The sequence below is a fragment of the Adiantum capillus-veneris genome, chromosome 1 (assembly GCF_014529385.1).
Source record: "Adiantum capillus-veneris isolate H3 chromosome 1, ASM1452938v2, whole genome shotgun sequence".
NCBI classification, from domain to species: Eukaryota; Viridiplantae; Streptophyta; class Polypodiopsida; order Polypodiales; family Pteridaceae; genus Adiantum; species Adiantum capillus-veneris.
This window is the reverse complement of record NC_140931.1, coordinates 9,740,606-9,759,443: the sequence shown is the minus strand read 5'-3', so window position 1 is coordinate 9,759,443 and position 18,838 is coordinate 9,740,606. Positions and strand designations below refer to the sequence as shown.

The 18,838-nt window shown below is 45.4% G+C and overlaps 1 protein-coding gene across 2 annotated transcripts in view; it reads right to left on the bottom strand.

Annotated features, from left to right (window-relative positions):
* Nucleotides 1-2,872: 2,872 nt before the first annotated feature.
* LOC147464291 (ribosomal protein L11 methyltransferase-like protein) overlaps nt 2,873-18,838 on the bottom strand; it is a 70,828-nt gene continuing 54,862 nt past the window's right edge. The window contains exons 4-8 of one of the 2 annotated variants that reach the window (XM_086513863.1): nt 8,479-8,619; nt 4,535-4,600; nt 4,225-4,392; nt 3,874-4,131; nt 2,873-3,756 (exon numbers count right to left, since the gene is read on the bottom strand). In XM_086513863.1, the coding sequence (XP_086369989.1) occupies nt 3,655-3,756; nt 3,874-4,131; nt 4,225-4,392; nt 4,535-4,600; nt 8,479-8,619 (735 nt within the window). In that variant the 3' untranslated portion in view covers nt 2,873-3,654. Of the gene's footprint in view, nt 3,757-3,873; nt 4,147-4,224; nt 4,393-4,534; nt 4,601-8,478; nt 8,620-18,838 lie in introns of both variants that reach the window. The other variant, XM_086513860.1, reaches the window with a different exon arrangement.

Below are 18,838 nucleotides of genomic sequence, written 5' to 3'. Positions count from 1 at the left end.
TGTGATCATGTGTCATGCCAACATGGACATCGATGCGCGCTAGCGTGGTGGTAGAGCATTCGTGTGGCAACCGAGACGTTCCAAGTTCGACCCACACCCTGCGAGGCAGGTGAACCAGGGGGGTGAACTACGAGTGAACTTGGGGCGCCATTTTTGTCGCGAGTTCACCTTCAGTTCACTCCCTACCTAGTTCACCCCCGGTTCACTGCATGATCCGACGACCGAGATTAAGGCCGCCTCACGCCCCCAAATTTGGGCCCTAGATCCCCTCTGGCCTAGAACCGTGCCATATAGTGACGAGGTATGTCATGTCGACTTCAATATGGGAGACTTTGGCGTATTTCGGGAAGAGCTGGTGTTTGCCCCCTTCCCCAATATCTATAGGCAACATGTTACAAATGCCGCAAAATTGGTCACTTTGCAAGAAACTGCCCCGAGGTAGCGATGATCAGTAGACAGGCGGTCAAATCCACTTGGAGGCGAGCCTCTGGAGAAGCCTAGACACCTGTAGTGTAGTAACAAATGAAGGTATACCAGAGGAGAAGGTCGGTACGTAGGTCGAGGACAAGGAGGAAATGAGGGAGCCCAGAAAATCGAGAAAGAGGAGGAAAAGGTTATGGTCGAAGATGCCTCACAAGAGGTATGATCGAGGTCATGAGGCAACCATCGATGAAGGCAATCCTGGGCTCAAGCTACATCTCCTTAGTCATATCATTGACATATCTAGACCTACGCAATAGCACCAATCAACTGCAAAAGAAGCTCCCTTTCGTCGGGGTATGTAGGGGTGCTAAGGCCTTTCCATCTTCGGCTTTTTCCTTACATTTTTGGTGACAAGGTGGTTGATGTGACAGATCCCCATGCCAGAATCGGCAGTAGAGGTCTGTTTGCTTACTTTATGTCTTACCAGTAGCATATAACGAAGTGAGTCCTGAGAACTAGGGTATTGAGGATGACGATGTAGACCAGGTTTCCTTTAAATGATGCTTAGCACTTGTTGATGGCGATAGCCACAATGTTCTGAGATGCAGATGCTGGACGGCAAGTTGTAACAATTGTGAATGGTTTGAGCGTATGATAGGGAGTATCAGGTTACAACAAGAAGGCTTCAAGATGCTGGCCACCAAATAAGCGAGCGGCTGATGACGGTGGGACGACCTTTAGTCGCAAAGGAGAAGAACTTTGCCACAAAGACCTACAAGCTATTGGCAGATGGCAAGGAACAGCAAAAATCGCTTAAGATAAAGCTCGGCAAAGCAAGAAACGACAGAAATGAGTTCATTCAAATGCAGCTTAGGAAGGTTGTGCAATCAATCACTTTGGATGTCAACAGCAAATTGAAGGGCTGGTGAAGTTCTAGCGATCAGTAATGGTTATGAGCACGGTGGGTGACAAACAAAGTGGATCTGGCAAGTTAGAAGCCTGTGGTGTGGACAACTTAGAATGAGCTAGAGCGGAGGTTGTGCCAAAAAGGGGACCACCTAGCCTGCATCAAAGATGAAGGCTATCGCTAGATCGAGAACCCTCCCAAGAAATGCCCGTCTCCTCCACCAATGTGAAGTTCACAACTATGGATTGAGACTAGATCTAAGTGAGAACGCCCCTTCTTGGGAAAAGACACCTACTAATAAGAGACGGTTACAAGACTATTTCAACCTAGGCATGTCCGGTCGCACCACAATATAAGTGTTTAAAATCAATTAAGCAGATTCTACATCTCCAAAAAAAAATCTCAGTGAGCCGTAAATTGAAACAAAGAAAAAAATCTTTTAAGATTTTAAAAGGAATAATTTTTGGGAGAAACATATGATGAATTTTACGTCCTAGGAAATTTACCAAAATAACATTGGAATTTGGGAGAATTCCAAAAACATTCCTCAAACTGCAAAACTTCCCAAAACACCCTTGTATCAATTCAAGATGGAGTGCTCCAAATTTGTATAGTTTAGCCGTTTAGACAATTGAGATCTTACTTCTAGTGTCTTATTTATAAAAATCTTCATCAATGAGCTCACAAACAAACAGAGGCCTTTGTGTCTACTAATAATGGGTTGAAAGGAAGGGATGGTGGTACAAAATTGGTAGTCCTTGTGACAATACCTTTGAAAAATATTTACAATGCAATTTATCGAAGTCCCAAAAGAAATCACTTGTCATATTATATATCATTGGATACATCTTGGAAAGAACATAGAAAAACAACCTCCCACAAGTTTTAACACAAACTACAAAAAAAAATACCGGTCCCCACTTTATTATTAGTACCAATAAAGTTGAAAAAATATTGGTTCTTTTTTGGTACCACCAAACCTTGCTTTCAACCAACGAGCCATTTCAACTTCATAACTCGGTGCCATCCAAAACTTTAATTCTATCATCTTCAATTGAGAGAATCTTTCTTTCAAGAGTTGCAAAAAACAAAGTGCTTGGAAACATTTGAGAGAACGACAAAGGATATTCTAGAGATTTCCCCAAATTTCAAGGGTATTTTGGCAATTTCCCCTTAAAGTTATGAATGATTCCTTGAAAGGATGCTAAAATTCAAGAATGACAAAAATGTATATGCTTTTACTAAAGTGGTCAAACAATACTTTCAAGAAAACAAGTAAAGACTAAAGTTTAATATCACAATATCACATTTGTAGGCTATTTTTTAACTGTACATACATATATATGAACAATAATCTTACTTTGACCTACAAAAAATACTTTTAGATGGCTAATTTAGTTGTCTATAATCCATCATTTCCTTGGGCCATTACCAACTTCTCCACCTATCTATTGGTCCACCTACTACTATGCCAGCTTGATTCTGCCTTAATCTTGCCGTGGACTCTCCAGCACAAAATACCTTCATTATCAGCCCATAATGTCTAAATAAAAAGGCTAAGATTAGTACTTCATATGGGACAAAGAAAACCCTTAGATGAGCCAAAAGGCAGTCAGTAAGCATCAAAGAAGTTTGAGGTTTGAATAACTTCAAACTGTGAAACATGTGTAGAAGAGCCAGATTGCAATATCCAAAGTACATGTAAGGCATGTAATAGCATCAAGCCATTCCGTACTCGTGATTAACAAAGATTGATGACTCAAGAGAGCCTCTCCTTCACTTTGGACTCTGTTTGATGCCTCTCATCATGGCTATCTTAGCCATGCCATCCTTTCAACCTTGTGCTTCGCTCTTGTTAAAAAGTTGCATTTGATTCATCTCCTCTACTTGTTGGCAGAGCATGTAGCACAAATCAGCCAGACAAGTTCCAACTCAGCATCTGTTTTTCCTGTTTGAGTTACTGATGTCGATATGGAGAAAACATGTATAGCTTGAGTGCTGCATTTGATGAAAATTTGACCTCAGCCTACAAAGCCCCCTGTTGAGCCATCAACCATAAATTTTCCTTTGTTTTTGACATGTGGGTTAATGCCAATTTCCCTTCTCTTTGGCAATCTCATGACAGCTGTGTCCAGAAGTCAAGTGGCATAGAAACTGCTGGAGGCCTCTGGCAAGGGACTACCGGCAATAAGGTTAGTTATGTAGCCTAATGACACCATGCCATTGCTGCAGCAGCATTTGTGCCCTGGAAACAACCAAAATTTCCTCCAATAATGGAGCTTTCCCCGGGCCGAATTGCATGGCAGATTGCATGCACACAGGACTTAGGGAAATGACTTTGTCCCACTTAAGCACGCCCACCCGTCCTGAATTCCCACACTCATGTTGTCTAGATGCAAACCATACGCCTCTCGAACTTGATCGACCTTGTAATAGAGATGAGATTTGTGTCAGAAAACAATTTTAAAGCTCATCACCCATTCACGTTCCAAACAGAATGCTAGAACTTATTTCACACATCAAGATGCAACACTCGACAGTACCTGACTTTTTAGAATTCCAGAAAGACCCAGTTGCCCACCAGGTTTAGTGTAGGATAGAAGGCATTCTGAGAGCAGTAAAAGGGGATTAAGGAGAAGATTTGCAACAACTATGTCATACTTGGCATCAATGACAGGAATTGACTCATTCCCTGAACTTGGAGCATTCAATAGCCGAAGTGAATCTGGGCCATATCCATTAAGTGAAGCATTGTGTGTTGCCGAGCTTATTGCCATCGGGTCAATGTCCACTCCAACAGCCTGAGCAGCCCCAAGCTGATGAAATCTCTTTTAGGCAATTGTTAAAGGCCCTTCCTCAGGAAGCAGTCAAAGCAGAAGCACAGAAACACAAACCTTTAGAGCTGCAATTGCCAAGATTCCAGAACCGGTACCATAGTCCAAAATCTCCTCCCCACCTTTCATGACATTATTCAACCAGCGTAAACACAATTGGGTGGTTGGATGGTCCCCTGTCCCAAATGCAAGACCTGGATCCAGAATTATGTTTGTGGCTGATGAATCCTGTTACATACCGAAAGTCGTTCTTTACCAAAAGAAGAAACCACATGATTCAACATCTGATGTCCTTCAAAACTCTCTGAGCATTCACTAAGAGAGTTTCCGAAGGTGACAATGAAATCAGGAACGTTATCAACATACATACAGGAGGCGAGCTCCACTGAGGAATGATCCACAGGCTCTCTGAAATTTTCAAGGGTTGAAAAAGATCCTGCATTCACAAATATAAACCATGCTGTTCAATTGTGGGTGAAAACTGAGAAAACATAGCTGTTTCGTTCGTATCTGGGTGCATAAAATTAATTTTCTCACTGAAGACAAGCTCAAGCTCCCATGAGGGAGAAGTCTTCATGTTAATGTCCGGAAAAATCAAATGCGTAACAAAACCAAGCATGGGCATGCACAGTGTATGCCTTGTTCTCAGTCTTAGAGTATGTGTCCAAAGGACACCTCAGCTAATTCTGATCCTTGAAGGAGGAATCACTAGACCTCTTTATTAACTTAAGTGCTTTGGGTCTAGAGCTAGAACTTGATGCACATACATTGATGTAGAAGATGAGGATGTTCTGTCACAAGCGACGCTGCCCTAGTCAGAGTACACTGCTTCTTCCGTTAGAGTGTACTACGTTTTTTCCTGTTTTTCCAAGTGTTTCAAATGTTCTCTCTAGTCTCACTATTTTGTCTCACCGAGACGGTGAGTGGTTTTGTGGAGGGCAACCTGTAGCAAGCTATAGTGTCACTTTCACAGGACACACAGTTAGTACAGTTGGTCTAGTCTGGTTCACACTCGACGGACTCTCTGGGCTGGGCAATGACACATGGCAGGGATACGGACGTTGGTCTAGTGGACATCGTGGCCAGGTCACCACCACTACTCAATTTGAAGATAGACTTAGATGGCTAACATTTATGAGTTGTCGGTGGCTCTTTATGATGGGACATATGAGTAGTAGCTGTTGGGTCATCATTATTATCTTCTTCATATATGGTCCAGAGTCGTCGTCTAGAGTAGCGAGTCTATACACAGCACGTCTACACCATCCCTGCACATCTGAGCCTCAACACCCCCATTGTACCCGTGAGTTCTAGGTTGGAGCTGAGTGTGTTGCCACGCCAGAGTCTGTATCGGTTCTTTGAGATAGTCGAGTCCATATGTTGTCTCTGTGTTGATCAGTTGTTATCTATTGTTTCCTTTGTTTTCATCTGTTTTGAGTGAGATGTCACACACATTGCACTGAGGAGCACCCACTGTAGAGAGCATGACACACTATCCGCGCTACAAGTGTACCATCATTTCTGATGGGTGGACTGATATACACAAGCGACCATGACGGCGGTCTTCGAGTCTTACGAGCTTGGAGGCTTTGTTTCGAGCAACTTTCAAAAGCTAAAGGACCCACCGGAAGCGAAGTTATGGGCGGAACGGCATTGCAATCATTGTGGGGAGAAGGGCCATTATTGACAGAAGGGTCCAAAGCAAGTTGGAGATACTTCAACTTCTTCGGCTGCAGTAGTGCAATCACTAGCCTTTGCCCTCAGATGACTCTCTAGGGACATTGGAGGTTGCGTCGACTCTTGCGGTTTAAGATGATCGTGATTGGATTCTGGGTAGTGGTGCCTCATGGCACATGACACCTTCAAAGGATCTTTTATCCAACATGTGGCGACACTGTGGTACCATTTTTATTGGTGACAAATATCCTGAAATTCCTATTCACAGCGAGGGATCTATGGTTGCATACCTCCAAGGTACTTTATGCTTTGAAGCTGGAATTTCATCTTATGTCTGTGCACGAGGTGTGCAAGCTTGGCATGGAGGTTATTTTTACAAAGGATGCGGTATCTATTCATGATCATGAATCCAGCAAGGAGGTCAGAGGTGGCTCAATGGAGAACGGACTCTACAAGCTCCATGCTCTTTCTTCAGCAACGAGGATACCTACAGGTGATCTTTGGCATTACAAATTTGGTCATTTTAACAATGATGCTCTTCGGCTTACATCGAGAATCAATTCAGAGACTTGTTACACACTGAGCCGTTGTTGTTTTGAAGTTGGTTCACACCGACCTTTGTGGACCTATGCAGACGACTCCTCTCGGCAAGGACCTCTATTTCATGTTGCTGGTGGTCGATTTCAGCTGCTTTACTTATGACACATTTGGCCTCTTCAAGAATTGGCACTCTCAGAGAGAACTTGATTCCATCAAGAACAACACTTGAGAGTTGGTTCGGCAGTCTGCCAAGCGGAAGGTGATTGGTGTCAAGGCTCATTGCCAAGGCATTTCTTAGAGATAGGGTGTGGACTATGATGAGACCTTTGCACCGACTGCAAGGATGGCGACCATTTGGACAGTTTTTGCCCTTGCTGCCTTTTTCAGGTGGCCAGTTTTTCAAATGGATGTAGTTTCGGTTGTCCTCAATGGTGACTTAGAGGAGGAGGTGTTTGTGGAGCAACCTTTAGGGTTCGAGTATCCAGATTTCAAAGACTTGGTTTGTAGGTTGCTAAAGGCTCTCTGCTACGCTTCGATGGGTACACAAGCGCAGAGCTTCAGCAGATCTCTACTATTATCCTTCCTCAAATCCAGCTACAGCTAACTGAGACCTGTTTTCTGTTCCTCTCTGCCTCCGTCTTTTCATGCTCTTCTCAAGGTCTACTCCAACTGTATTCCGCCCCATCCCCCATCTCATAGCACTCTGCACAAAGCTTTTCTTTACCTGGTCCTATGAGGCTTGACCTGTTCCTCATTATTGATCATGCAACTTCTTCCCTAAGTAACATCTTCTCTAAGGAAGGAATAAGCCCAAGTTGCCTTAGGAAACCACCAATAACTCTTAACAACCACGTTCAGATGACCTTGAAGCTTTAATCCTATTTTACTAATGCACTAAGAGATGTCACGATTCTAAGGCCAGGTTTGCTGCATAGTATTAACATGCATCACAACAATAAAGCTAAATCCTTCCTGATTGATAGTACCCGGTAGAACTGATCTGCAATGATGTTTAAAGCACCCTGAAAACCGGAGAGGCAACCAGCAGCTCGGCCTCTCTCAATCCTATCATCACAAAACTCATGCAATCTAGCAGGTCCTGCTCATCATTGCTGTGTAGAAGGAAGAAACTCATGCAATAGACGGACTGCATTGTTCAAGAAGAATGCCCTCTAGAAGGACCATTTAATCTACTGGTGGGTTCGTCAAAATCAGATGTCTGTTGTGTTGTGTCCACTCAGCTGCAAGTTCTCTCTCTTCATTATTGTGCAAGGTATGAATTTCTATCAACCACCACAGTGATAAACTCACTCTACTATACTTTGCTAACTTAAGAACCTGCACAAAATCAACGTGAGCTTTTACCTCTCCGTGGCAGTTTTGTAAGCCGGTGTGGTTTGATTCCCCTTCTCAAATAGCATCATTATTAATGCACTTAGATTTGCATTCCATATGCATGCAGTTGTACAAGTTCACATTGTTTGCAACATTGTAAGGCTATCTAGCACTAACTACTGCTTAAATAAAGGAATATTATAGTAGAAACAAAAAGAGCAAAACTAGTAAACTGATCTTCCTTGGATGCTGATACAACCTATGGGACCAAATCATTAGCTCCATGACACATGTCCATGAGTATAGTCCAATTTGGGCGTGCTAGAAGCACAAACAGTAGAAATGGACACTAGCTAATATTAACATGGATCTCATCAAAACATCCTGAGGGGTGGGTCATCACAATCTCTCCTCCTTAGTCCTTGGGATCACTTGGTCGACTTAGCATGTCCAAACTCTGCAGCACTTGCTTTAACTCAACTATGCACCCCTACCTCTTCGAGCTGCTGCTACTTTTGCTAGTTCGTTGAGTTTTGGCGGAAAGTGTGCTTGTCTGCTGCTAAGCATATACTAGTTTCCTAGTGTGTTATGGATTTGTTTCATGATGTTGGCCTTCTCCTCTTCAGTTTCACACAACTCATCTTAAAGAAACATCTTTGGAATTGTGTTGCAGTTTTGATCCCTTCCTTCCCAGTTAAGATCTGGTTGAAAGCTACAATTTAGCTGCATTATTGCAAGTATGAGCTTTCTGTTTTTAGTTACCTTCACTTGCTGTTCCCAGTTCTGATGCTGAACCTCGCTCAGTCTGTATGTAAGCTTCTCCTTCAGTCCCACAGAATTGAATGCTAAGGCAAGGCACTCCTCAACATCATGGCCGGGTGGGAATAGAGCAATCAACTCACACTGCACCAAACATGGAATAGTATTAGCGCAAATACAGCTGTAATGTGATTGTCAAAAACAAACAGACTTTTTATAAAGACTGTCAGAATAAACATGTAAAACTAGCTATAAAGCAGGCATTGAATGGTAAACGTTGAACTTGCAGTTGAGAAATGAAAAGGTTTTTGCATCTCAATAGCTCGCATGAATTTATGGAGAACAACTCCACATACCTTTGATGAATCTATTACCATATGATAAAGTTGTTCTGCATAGAAGTTCAGAAGTTAATATAAAATGCCAGAAGTAATCAAGCAAGAAGCAGAAAACCATGCTGTGGCGAGCAGAAGCTGATAAGCTACCAGAGTCTTGTCTGTAAAGGAGACAAATCAAATGTGTGAGCTCCGTCGTTGATAGAACGCACCAACTTTTCTCACCGATTTGGATCCCAGATATCTACAGCGCCCCTTATTAGAGATCACCCTTTGGTGTGAGAACATCAATGCAAAGACCTCCATGTGAATGAACTCTAATGAGGGGATAGGATGAACCTGGCCAATGTCCAAAGATTTGTTCAAAGGAATATATAATGGCTCAGATTGGGCTGTGCGGCAGTACCAGGCCTTCACTAGCCGTTGGCCGTCAGGATACTTCTTCACAGTCAAGCAAGGTCTCCGCTGACAATGCATGCCACCTGTTTGGCTGTTCTCCCTTCCCATTTGTGAAAAAGCCACTATATAATCTGTTTCCTCTTGGGAGGACGCCTTTCTTTGTATCTTCTCTGATGGTAGGGATTGGTGCACATCTAAACCTATGTGCATGTGGACAAGCTAACTCCTACTTCTAGGGTTTAGGACAGCCTAGGAAGTGTTATGGCACCCTTGCGAGCTTGTACGCACGACTGCATGTCAAGGCACTTTAGAGTAGTTGCATACCCTCCGATTGCACATGAGCATCGCCAGTGTCCGCTGAGTGTAGACACTGGGGAGTGTTCCCATAAGAATCGTTAGTACCAAGCCTAGGTAATAACTACCTGAAACGCCTCTTACAAGTGAGTTCATTAACTTACTAATAAGTGACATTTTGACCAGCAAAATAAAATCGTGGGTTTTTTAATCGGCATTGCCCGATCCAGCTTAAATTTTATATAGAAGTGACCCTTGGGGTCACGTCTCAAGCATAAGTCAGAACCATTAGTACAAGCACCAAGTACCTGCAGTACCAAAGTATGCTGGCATTTTTCACCAACACATCCTGCACCCATGATGTTTTTGCCTAGCATCAGCCTACAATACCATATCCAACCTGCAGTACCAGATCAGACCTAGCATTAGCAGTTTTCAGCCATAACCTCACCGCACCGTTGCAGATCCAGCAATCACACCAACGTTTTCAAATTCGGGCCTTCGATTAGCCCGTGTTTGATGCTTTTTAGAACTTACTGCTTTTCATGTAACTGCTTCTGGATGGGCCTAGGGCCTTTAAATATGTGTTGTGGGCTCCCTCTCTGGTAGTCTACCCGTGGGAAATGCAGCCAGAGCCACAGACTTCTACCTTGTTGAAGAAATGTCAAGAAATACCGAAAGGGGTGCCGTCATTTGGAGCCATTGCAGTCTAGGAGTGGAACTCTGCCACTCCATGCCTCGTGTGGATTTTCTCTCTGTAACAAACTTGGACACGCCAAGTCAAGATTCTACCGCGGCACAGTAGAGATTCACTTCAAAACAGTTCACAAAAGACGACACGGCACGGTGTAGTTTCATGCCAAGAGGTATTGGCCCCAAAGACTGGATTTATTCAAAATCTCATACAAATTTATTCCAAGTCTCAGACCATGACCAATCGGCAACGTATTTAGTAATCGCATATAGATCCATTCCGGACCTCACGGATGCCCGATTAACTAATCCTTATTGCAATCATGTCTATAGAAATTTATAAGACCAAAATGCTGCAATCATTTCGTCTTTCAGTTCCTGCACTCAAACAAGTCAAGTACAAATCAATCATTTTCATTTTCGGGAATTCCAGTTATAAAGTCATACAGCAAAATACTACTCAACCCTTTAGTATCCCTAAAACCCAAAGGGGACATCAGTGACTCTATTCAAAATTGGGGTAATCCATTGACAAAGGAGCGGAGTGACTCCCCTCTTGTGCAAACCCGTTGCACTAGATTCACCCTCACCGAAGTTGGGGTTCTATCGGAGTAGACTATGCTAGACCGAATGCTTCGAGGTAAAGTTCCAAAATCTGAGGAGTATCTGCTAGGTCCTCCTCCATCCACTTCGCATCCAATGCAGGATAGTTCTTGAATTTAACCAAGAACCGCCTAATCGCTTTACCTTTTATCTTTCTGTGCTTCTGTGCCAAAATCTGTTTTGGAACAAGTATCTCCTCACTTTCCTCCACTTCGAGTTGCTCATCTGGCTCCCCGTCATCGGGCACATCGCCTTTAAAAGGTTTCAATAGACCATAGTCACAGGGGACGCCCTTTTTTGGGCTTCTCGCCCCCACTTTTCCGGTCCCTTTTGCCGTCCCACCCCTTTTTTTACACTAAAAATCCATTTGAGCCCCGTCCCGGAATGCGTACCTTGTGACTATGCAATAGACTCACATGAAATGCATTGAGAATCTTCCAAGAATCGGGCAGCTTCAGACTAAAGGAGACATCATTTATCGTTTCTTTTATCTGGAAAGGGCCATAATACCTCATGCTAAGCTTTGGAAAAAGCCGCTCCTTTCCCTTTTTCTTACTTAGACGTGCCTTCCTCAAAACGTAAGAGCACCCAATCGTCCTCCTTTAACTTCAAATCGCGACGGTTTCGATCTGCTGCCTTTTTGTGTCGTTCCTGAGATTTCGCTAAAGCCTCTCGGACCTTGGCAAATGCAGTGTCCAAGTCCCTCGTGTACTAGTCGGCTTCAAAAATTTTATCTTTCGTCCTAAGGGTGGAACCTTCGGAGCACCTTCAATGATCTCAAATGGCGCCTTCCCCGTCGAAGAGTGGATCGTGTTCTTGTAGGTAAATTCCACCAAGGGAAAATATTTTACCCACTGAGTCTTCTGATCAGAAATGTAAGACTTCAATAGATCCAGTACAACTGAATTTGCAATCTCAGATTGCCCATCTGTCTGCAGGTGGAATGATGACAAGAACTGGAACCTTGTGCCAATGTTCTCCCAAATAGCCTTCCAAAACAAACTCGTGAATTGGGGATCTCTGTCGGAGACTATTGTCTCAGGCATGTCACGAAGTCTGAAAATTTGTACAATGAACAGTCTCCCTAAATGATCCGGCTTGATTGTTTTTGTAGCAGGGCTACAGTGTCACTTCACAGGGCAGACAGTTGGACAGTTGGCGACAGTTGGCTACACTGGGTCTGGTTCACACTGGACAGACCCTCTGGACGGACCTCAGGTCTAGGGAGTGACACGTGGCAGGGTACCTACCGACGGTGGTCTAGTGGACCTCGTGGCCAGGTCACCACATGGCTGACATTATGAGCCGTTGGTGGCTCTTATGGTTGTACATATGAGTAGTAGCGGTTGGTGATGTTATCATCTTCTTCACCTTTGATCTTGGACATAGTCGTCTAGAGTGAGTCTTACACAGAGCACTGCTTCACCATCCCTGCACATCTGAGCCTCGACACCCCATTTGTACCTGTGAGTCCTGGGCTGGAGCTGAGTGTGCTGCCACGCCAGAGTCTGTACATGGTTCTTTGAGCTAGTCGAGTCCACATGTTCTGGTCCACTGTTGTGTCTCTGTTGTTATCCATTGTTTCTGTGTTTCATTCTGTTTGAGAGAGTTTCCATCTGTTTGAGTGAGATTGTCACGCACATTGCACTGAGGGACACCCACACTGTAGAGAGCACTAGACATTATCCGCGCTACAGGTACTCTCATTTTGGCGATCACGGTGGGACCTCAACTGAAGTCTCACTCTGTTGAGTAGCTGGTTTCTTCGCTTCGCCTGTGCAACCTGTTGGTTGGTCCAGTTTCACCCTTGACAGCTTAATCTAGCTGGTCTAGTCTCTCGCCTGGTTGGTCTGGTCCTCTCTCGCCCTGGTCCACCCGGTCCTCGTCTTGGTCTAGTCCTTCTCGTCCCTGGTCTAGTCCCTCCTCGTCTTGTTCCAGGCCAGGTGGTCTAGTCACTCGCCCTGGTCTAGTAGAGTCTAGACCAATGTTCAGCCAAGTGAAGGTTGTCTTGCCCAAGTGAAGGTCTTCTTGCCCAAAGCTTGGTGGGGTTGGCGGTTACTGCATGACACATACAAGGAGGTCTTTGGAGCGTCAAAGTGCACTACTGAGTCCTCTGAAGTACTACCACAGACGGCGTCAACCCTTGGTGCCCAGTAGAAGCATATTAACCCCATCACCCATACCTACTCATACGGCTACCTCCATTCCTTCGATCGGTTCTACATCCTCCAGGTCACCTCCTCTGGTAAGGCTCTCCCCCATTTTGTTACAGCAAGCTAGGGAGAAACAGACTCAAGAGCAAAAGGCCATGGAGGAGCTCACAAGTGTTCTGGCAAAGGTGAACATCAAGTTCCCTACCTTTAAAGGTCTCTCCGCAGAAGATGCAGACGACCATGCTCCGAGGTTTGTCTCTCTTTGCAGAGGTCGTGGCCTCAACAGAGAAGACGCATACCTGGTGCTCTTCACGTCCACCTTGGATGGTCTTGCAGATAAATGGTACAGTCAGTTTGTTGAGAACCACTTTACTACTTGGACCATGTTAAGACAACAGTTCTGTGAAGCTTTCCGACCAGGGGATTATCAAGAGAAGATTCTAGATGAGTTGGCCAGCCTGTTGCTCCAGCCCAAGGAGACATTTGCAGAGCTCATGACTAGAACAAAGTCCATGGTCGCCAAGCTGCCTCAGCAACCAGGGGAATTCATGGTGAAGAAGTGGGTAGAGAAGGCTCTGCCTAAGACTTCTCAACAAAAGCTCAGAGAAAGTCTCCGTCCTGAAGCCACTCTGGAGGACTTTGTTGCTACTGCTACTAGAATAGAGGGAGCAAGAAGGCAGTTCACTGACTCTCCTCAGTTAGATACTGCCCCTGTACTCGTGGACAGTCCATCAGACCCCTTGACATCTTTAAGAAGGGAACTAGAAGCCCTAAAGTTACAACGGGCCCTTCACGAAGAGAGATCCTTCTCTCTCAGACAGGAGAAGCCTTCACATCAAGAGGCTTATGATCAACTTAAAAGAGAGTTAGAAGAGCTCAGGTCTCAGCAGGAGACTAAGGCTATGGTATGGTGTAGTTCATGCCGCTCTCCAGGACACCCTCCACAAGACTGTCCCCTTCGCTCTTATTGCCACTTCTGCGAAAAATCGGGTCATGAAGATAAGGATTGCTACTATATAAAGGGATTGCACAAAATATAGCAAAGTCTTGGTCCTACTCTCCAACAAGGATTAGCACCAGCATCCAACATGGTTTCCCACTACAACCATCCCAACTACATGCCACCTTTGCTCAATACCCCTGCTGTCCAAGGTATGTCAAGTACTTTCCCGACTCAAAGTTTTTATAATGCTAATGCCACCTCAACCCCTCAGAGCTTCTACACTTCAGCCTCCAACTCCATGCAGCAACCACCTCGTCCCCCGTTTCGTCCTTCCAATCGGCCCATACTCTGCTACAGATGCGGAGAATATGGGCATTATCAAAGCAAGTGTCCTTTACCTGAGGGGTCCCCTCCTTGTCGTCATTGCCCTGATTCGAAGGATCACTACAGTAAGGATTGTCCCACGCAAAGGGCATCCACGTCTTCAAGCTCAACTCAGAACCAGCAAGAATTCACCTTCCCGAAGATAAACTTGATTACTGTGAGCACCGTGCCTCAACCATCACCTGCTACTCATGTGGTTAAGCCACTGCAAGTGGAGGAGCCTGCTGGTGTCCTTACTCGGGCACAAAGAGCAGCTCTTGGTCTCAATCTGCCCACAGGTCCACCTCGTCAGTCCCCACTTCCTCAAGCTGGTCTATTTGACCCAAAGGACGAGTCCTTCAAAATGGCTCAAAGCAAACCAACTTCCCTGTTATCTGACATTGATGGAGCCTTCTTGGAAGCAGTGGCTGACTTGGAACAGATTAAGGTCCCAAAGGGAGCCCAATTCGAAGGCGCCAAGCCCACAGTAGAAGCCATCTTGAAAAATACTTTTCAGCAGGTGTCACTATACGACATGTTAAGGCTCGACGCAACACTTAGAAGTGACACCCTGTCAGTCATTCAGTCTCTGTACCCGGGGGCTGGGCCTAGTGGCGGGCACCTCTCTGTACAGCCCTCAGAGTCTTATTTGATTTCCTATCCATCTGCTCCCCTCACCGATTATAAAAGTCCTCGTCTCACTGTATCTATTCTTGGGCACCAGCTATCCGGCGTCATCGTTGATGGTGGATCTGGAATCAATTTGATGCCCGAATTCACTATGATGGCCTTAGGTCTAAAGCCTACTTGACCTGCTCCTTTCACTGTTACATTGGCCAATCAGAGAACAGTCTACCCAGTGGGCATAGTCGACAAGGTGCCTCTGAAGGTACAAGATTTCACTTTCAACTTGGATTTTGTGGTAGTTAATCTTCCCCACGTAGAGGGAGGTTATCCCTTGCTGATTGGTAGGCCATGGTTGCGACACACTAAAGCACTTCATGATTGGGGAAACGACGCTATGTGGATACATACTTCTGGCTCCTCGATGCAACCCATTCTCTTAGAAGGTGGTATGGATCCCGTGGTGCAGCAAGTTTCTTTGTCAATGGAAACCAAACCTGAACAAGAACAGCCTACTACACCTGAAGGGTCAGATGAAGATCTGTTGGAGTGGTTAGAGGCTACCAAATTTATGCCTTGTTATGGAGTCTCTATTCACTCTTTGCATGAAGATACACCCTCTTCAAATGGTGCCACAGTAACTACACCAAATGAGCCACCTGAGCCTATGAAGAAGTATAGAAGCAATAAGAAATCTCCTCTACAAACACCTTTGGTGTCTGCTTCTCCGACCAAAACAAAGCTCTCCTTTGTGTATAGCAAACTCCCTTCACAGAGCCCGTCCTGCAAGATGAATTCTAAGATCATGATAGCTGTATTGCTCATGGTAGCTGCGTGCTCATTATTTGCACCTATCTACCCTATCCCCCTCTCCCCCTCTTCCCCTCACTACCCCTCGCCTTACCCTCCCCCTCGCCCTAGTCCCTCACCCTCCCTCCCCCCTCTCCCCCTCGCCCTCGTCCTACCCTCCCCCTCGCCCTAGTCCCTCGCCCTCATCCCCTCGTCCTCCCCCTACCCACCCCCTCTCGCCCCTAACCACTCCCCCACTCCCTCTCGCCCTACCCACCCCTCACTACCCCTCGCTAGTCCCCCTCACTCCCTCTCTCCCCTACCCACCCCTTCCTACCCTCGCCCCTACCCACCCCCTTACTCCCTCTCGCCCCTACCCACCCCTCCCTACCCTCGCCCCTACCCACCCCAACTTGCCCTCGCCCCTACCCACCCCCTCACTCCCTCTCGCCCCTACCCAGCCCCCCCTCGCCCCTATCCACCCCCTCACTCCCTCTCGCCCCTACCCAGCCCCCCCTCGCCCCTACCCACCCCTTTTCCCCCTTGCCCCTACCTATCCCCTCTCCCTAATGGGATACTCTCTCCAAAATAATGCACAGCCCAAACAAGCAGCCTAGAAGCAGTGTATTTTGTGTTCATTCCCTGCATTGAGAGAGCACCTGTAGGTAGGTAGATAGGAGTGAAATTCACACCTACATATCTTCAATCAGCGGGACTAGATGTAAAAGTTTTGGCAGTTCGTGCTCTACTTGCTACCATCTGTTTTCATGCATATAAGCAGGTCTCATACATGATTTTGCAGAGGGTTTCACCTCAAACTAAATTAGTAGGAAATTGCGCGAAGCGATTGGTGGTCATTGTTACCTCTGTTCTTTTCTTCAGGACCCTGTTTCCCCATCAATGGCATTGGCACTGGTATTGCTTTGGCTGGAGTCTTTGCGTACTCACGGGTGAAGCAGCAAAAGAAGAAGCCTGAAAAGTCTGAGTGGCAAACAAAACTTGAAGTTGACTTAGGACAATGCTTAAGGCACACTTCATTTGTCAGAGCTAAACATTTGATATCGATTGGTTGCGATTGGTTGAAGAGCTACCGGTCACTTACTTCCTGCAGTGGAGCTTTATAATGTTTTGCCAATTGGGATTCTTGGATTATGAAATCATACTGCGTCCCGCTTCTCCAAAGGATTAAAAATTTGCAAGCAGTGCAGTGTGTTTAAACTCCACTTTTGGGCCTAGAACCTGCTTCAAGAAGGATGTACATATGCAGTACCTAATGGTTTTCTTTCACAGTTTTTTCAGTATTTCCTCTCACCGAGACAGTGAGCGGTCTTGTGGCGGGCAACCTGTAGCAGGGCTACAGTGTCACTTCACAGTTGGACAGTTGGCGACAGTTGGCTACACTAGGTCAAGTTCACACTGGACGGACCTCTGGTCTAGGGAGTGACAAGTGGCAGGGTACCTACCGACGGTGGTCTAGTGGACCTCGTGGCCAGGTCACCACATGGCTGACATTATGAGCCGTTGGTGGCTCTTTATATGAGTAGTAGCGGTTGGTGATGTTATCATCTTCTTCACCTTTGATCTTGGACGTAGTCGTCTAGAGTGAGTCTTACACAGAGCATTGCTTCACCATCCCTGCACATCTGAGCCTCGACACCCCATTTGTACCTGTGAGTCCTGGGCTGGAGCTGAGTGTGCTGCCACGCCAGAGTCTGTACATGGTTCTTTGAGCTAGTCGAGTCCACATGTTCTGGTCCACTGTTGTGTCTCTGTTGTTATCCATTGTTTCTGTGTTTCATTCTGTTTGAGTGAGATTGTCACGCACATTGCACTGAGGGGCACCCACACTGTAGAGAGCACGACACATTATCCGCGCTACAGTTTTCTTCACTAAAATGAAGTGAGCTTGCTTGCTAAATCTGTCGATGACAGTCCAAATGCCAGCATGCCCACTCTGTGTCTTCGGGAGATCAAAATGAAATCCACTGCAATACTTTCCAAGGGGCGGCTCGGAATGGGTAAAGACTGTAACAAACCCTCTGTCTTATGCCTGTCAAACTTGACTTTCTAGCATACTAAACAACTGCGTACAAAGTCGTCCACATCCTTCTTGAGTCTCGGCCAAAAGAAGTTACGCTCCACACCTTTCAAGGTGGTGTCGATGCCGCGGTGACCCGTAAAAGGTGGACAATGGCACTCGGTCAGAACCATTTACCTCAACAGCTGTGTGACGCACAACATCGTTTTCTTCATCAAGTAGCCATCCCGGATGGAATATCCTGCTACTACCTCCCCATTCTGTATTCGAGTGAATACATCGAAAAAATCCGGATCTGTGGTGTACTGATCAACGATGTCCTCGAAGCTTCTATGATGAATCGCGGAAATAGCCAAGACTAACGGTGTAAGGATTCTAGTTACTAATCCTTAATTAAGTACTTAAACTCATGATTAAGAATCAAGAAACTTGAACTTGACTCAGAGGTAAGACTCAAAAGACTCTATGTTTGATTGATTGAATGATTGCTTAAATTGTTACAAGATGTCTCTTATATAGAAACTGAAGTGACACATGTGAATAGGTGTGACCCATCATGAAGAGACACATCCTTTAGGCGAATAGACACATCCATTCGATGAAGAGCCGCAACCGTTGGTTGAAGGGGCATGACTAGTCGTCGAAGCGAAGGGTTGTGTTCCATTGGTTTATCAGGAACAGCAAAGTCCTCTTGAAGGGATGTCGTAGACTAAGACAGAGTAGTGTTTGGAGGTATATCCATATGTAAAGGTTTATCCGTGGAATAAGTTGTGTCCATTGATTCAATTGCAGCGAGTAAAGTCGTGCTGCAAGAGTTTGCATCTAATTTATCCTTTGTCTCATTGAACATAAGGAATGGAGTCTTCAAGTATGAAGGATTATCATTCACCACTGCGTTTGGTGTCTGTTCAGAGACAAAGACTTTATTCTGCAAAGGCGGTGATGAGACGACTTTTTCTGCTTGGATCACGGCCATAGAAGGGGTCATGTGCTTTTTGGTTGTCACACAAGAATTGGAATCTTTTGAATCTTCAGCTTTCTCAACGGGTAATAAGGCTTCCAATTGAGAAGGAGGAGGTTGAGAGAGTTGTTGCCTCTTAGACCTCTGAAGGATCCTCTTGCCTAAGGA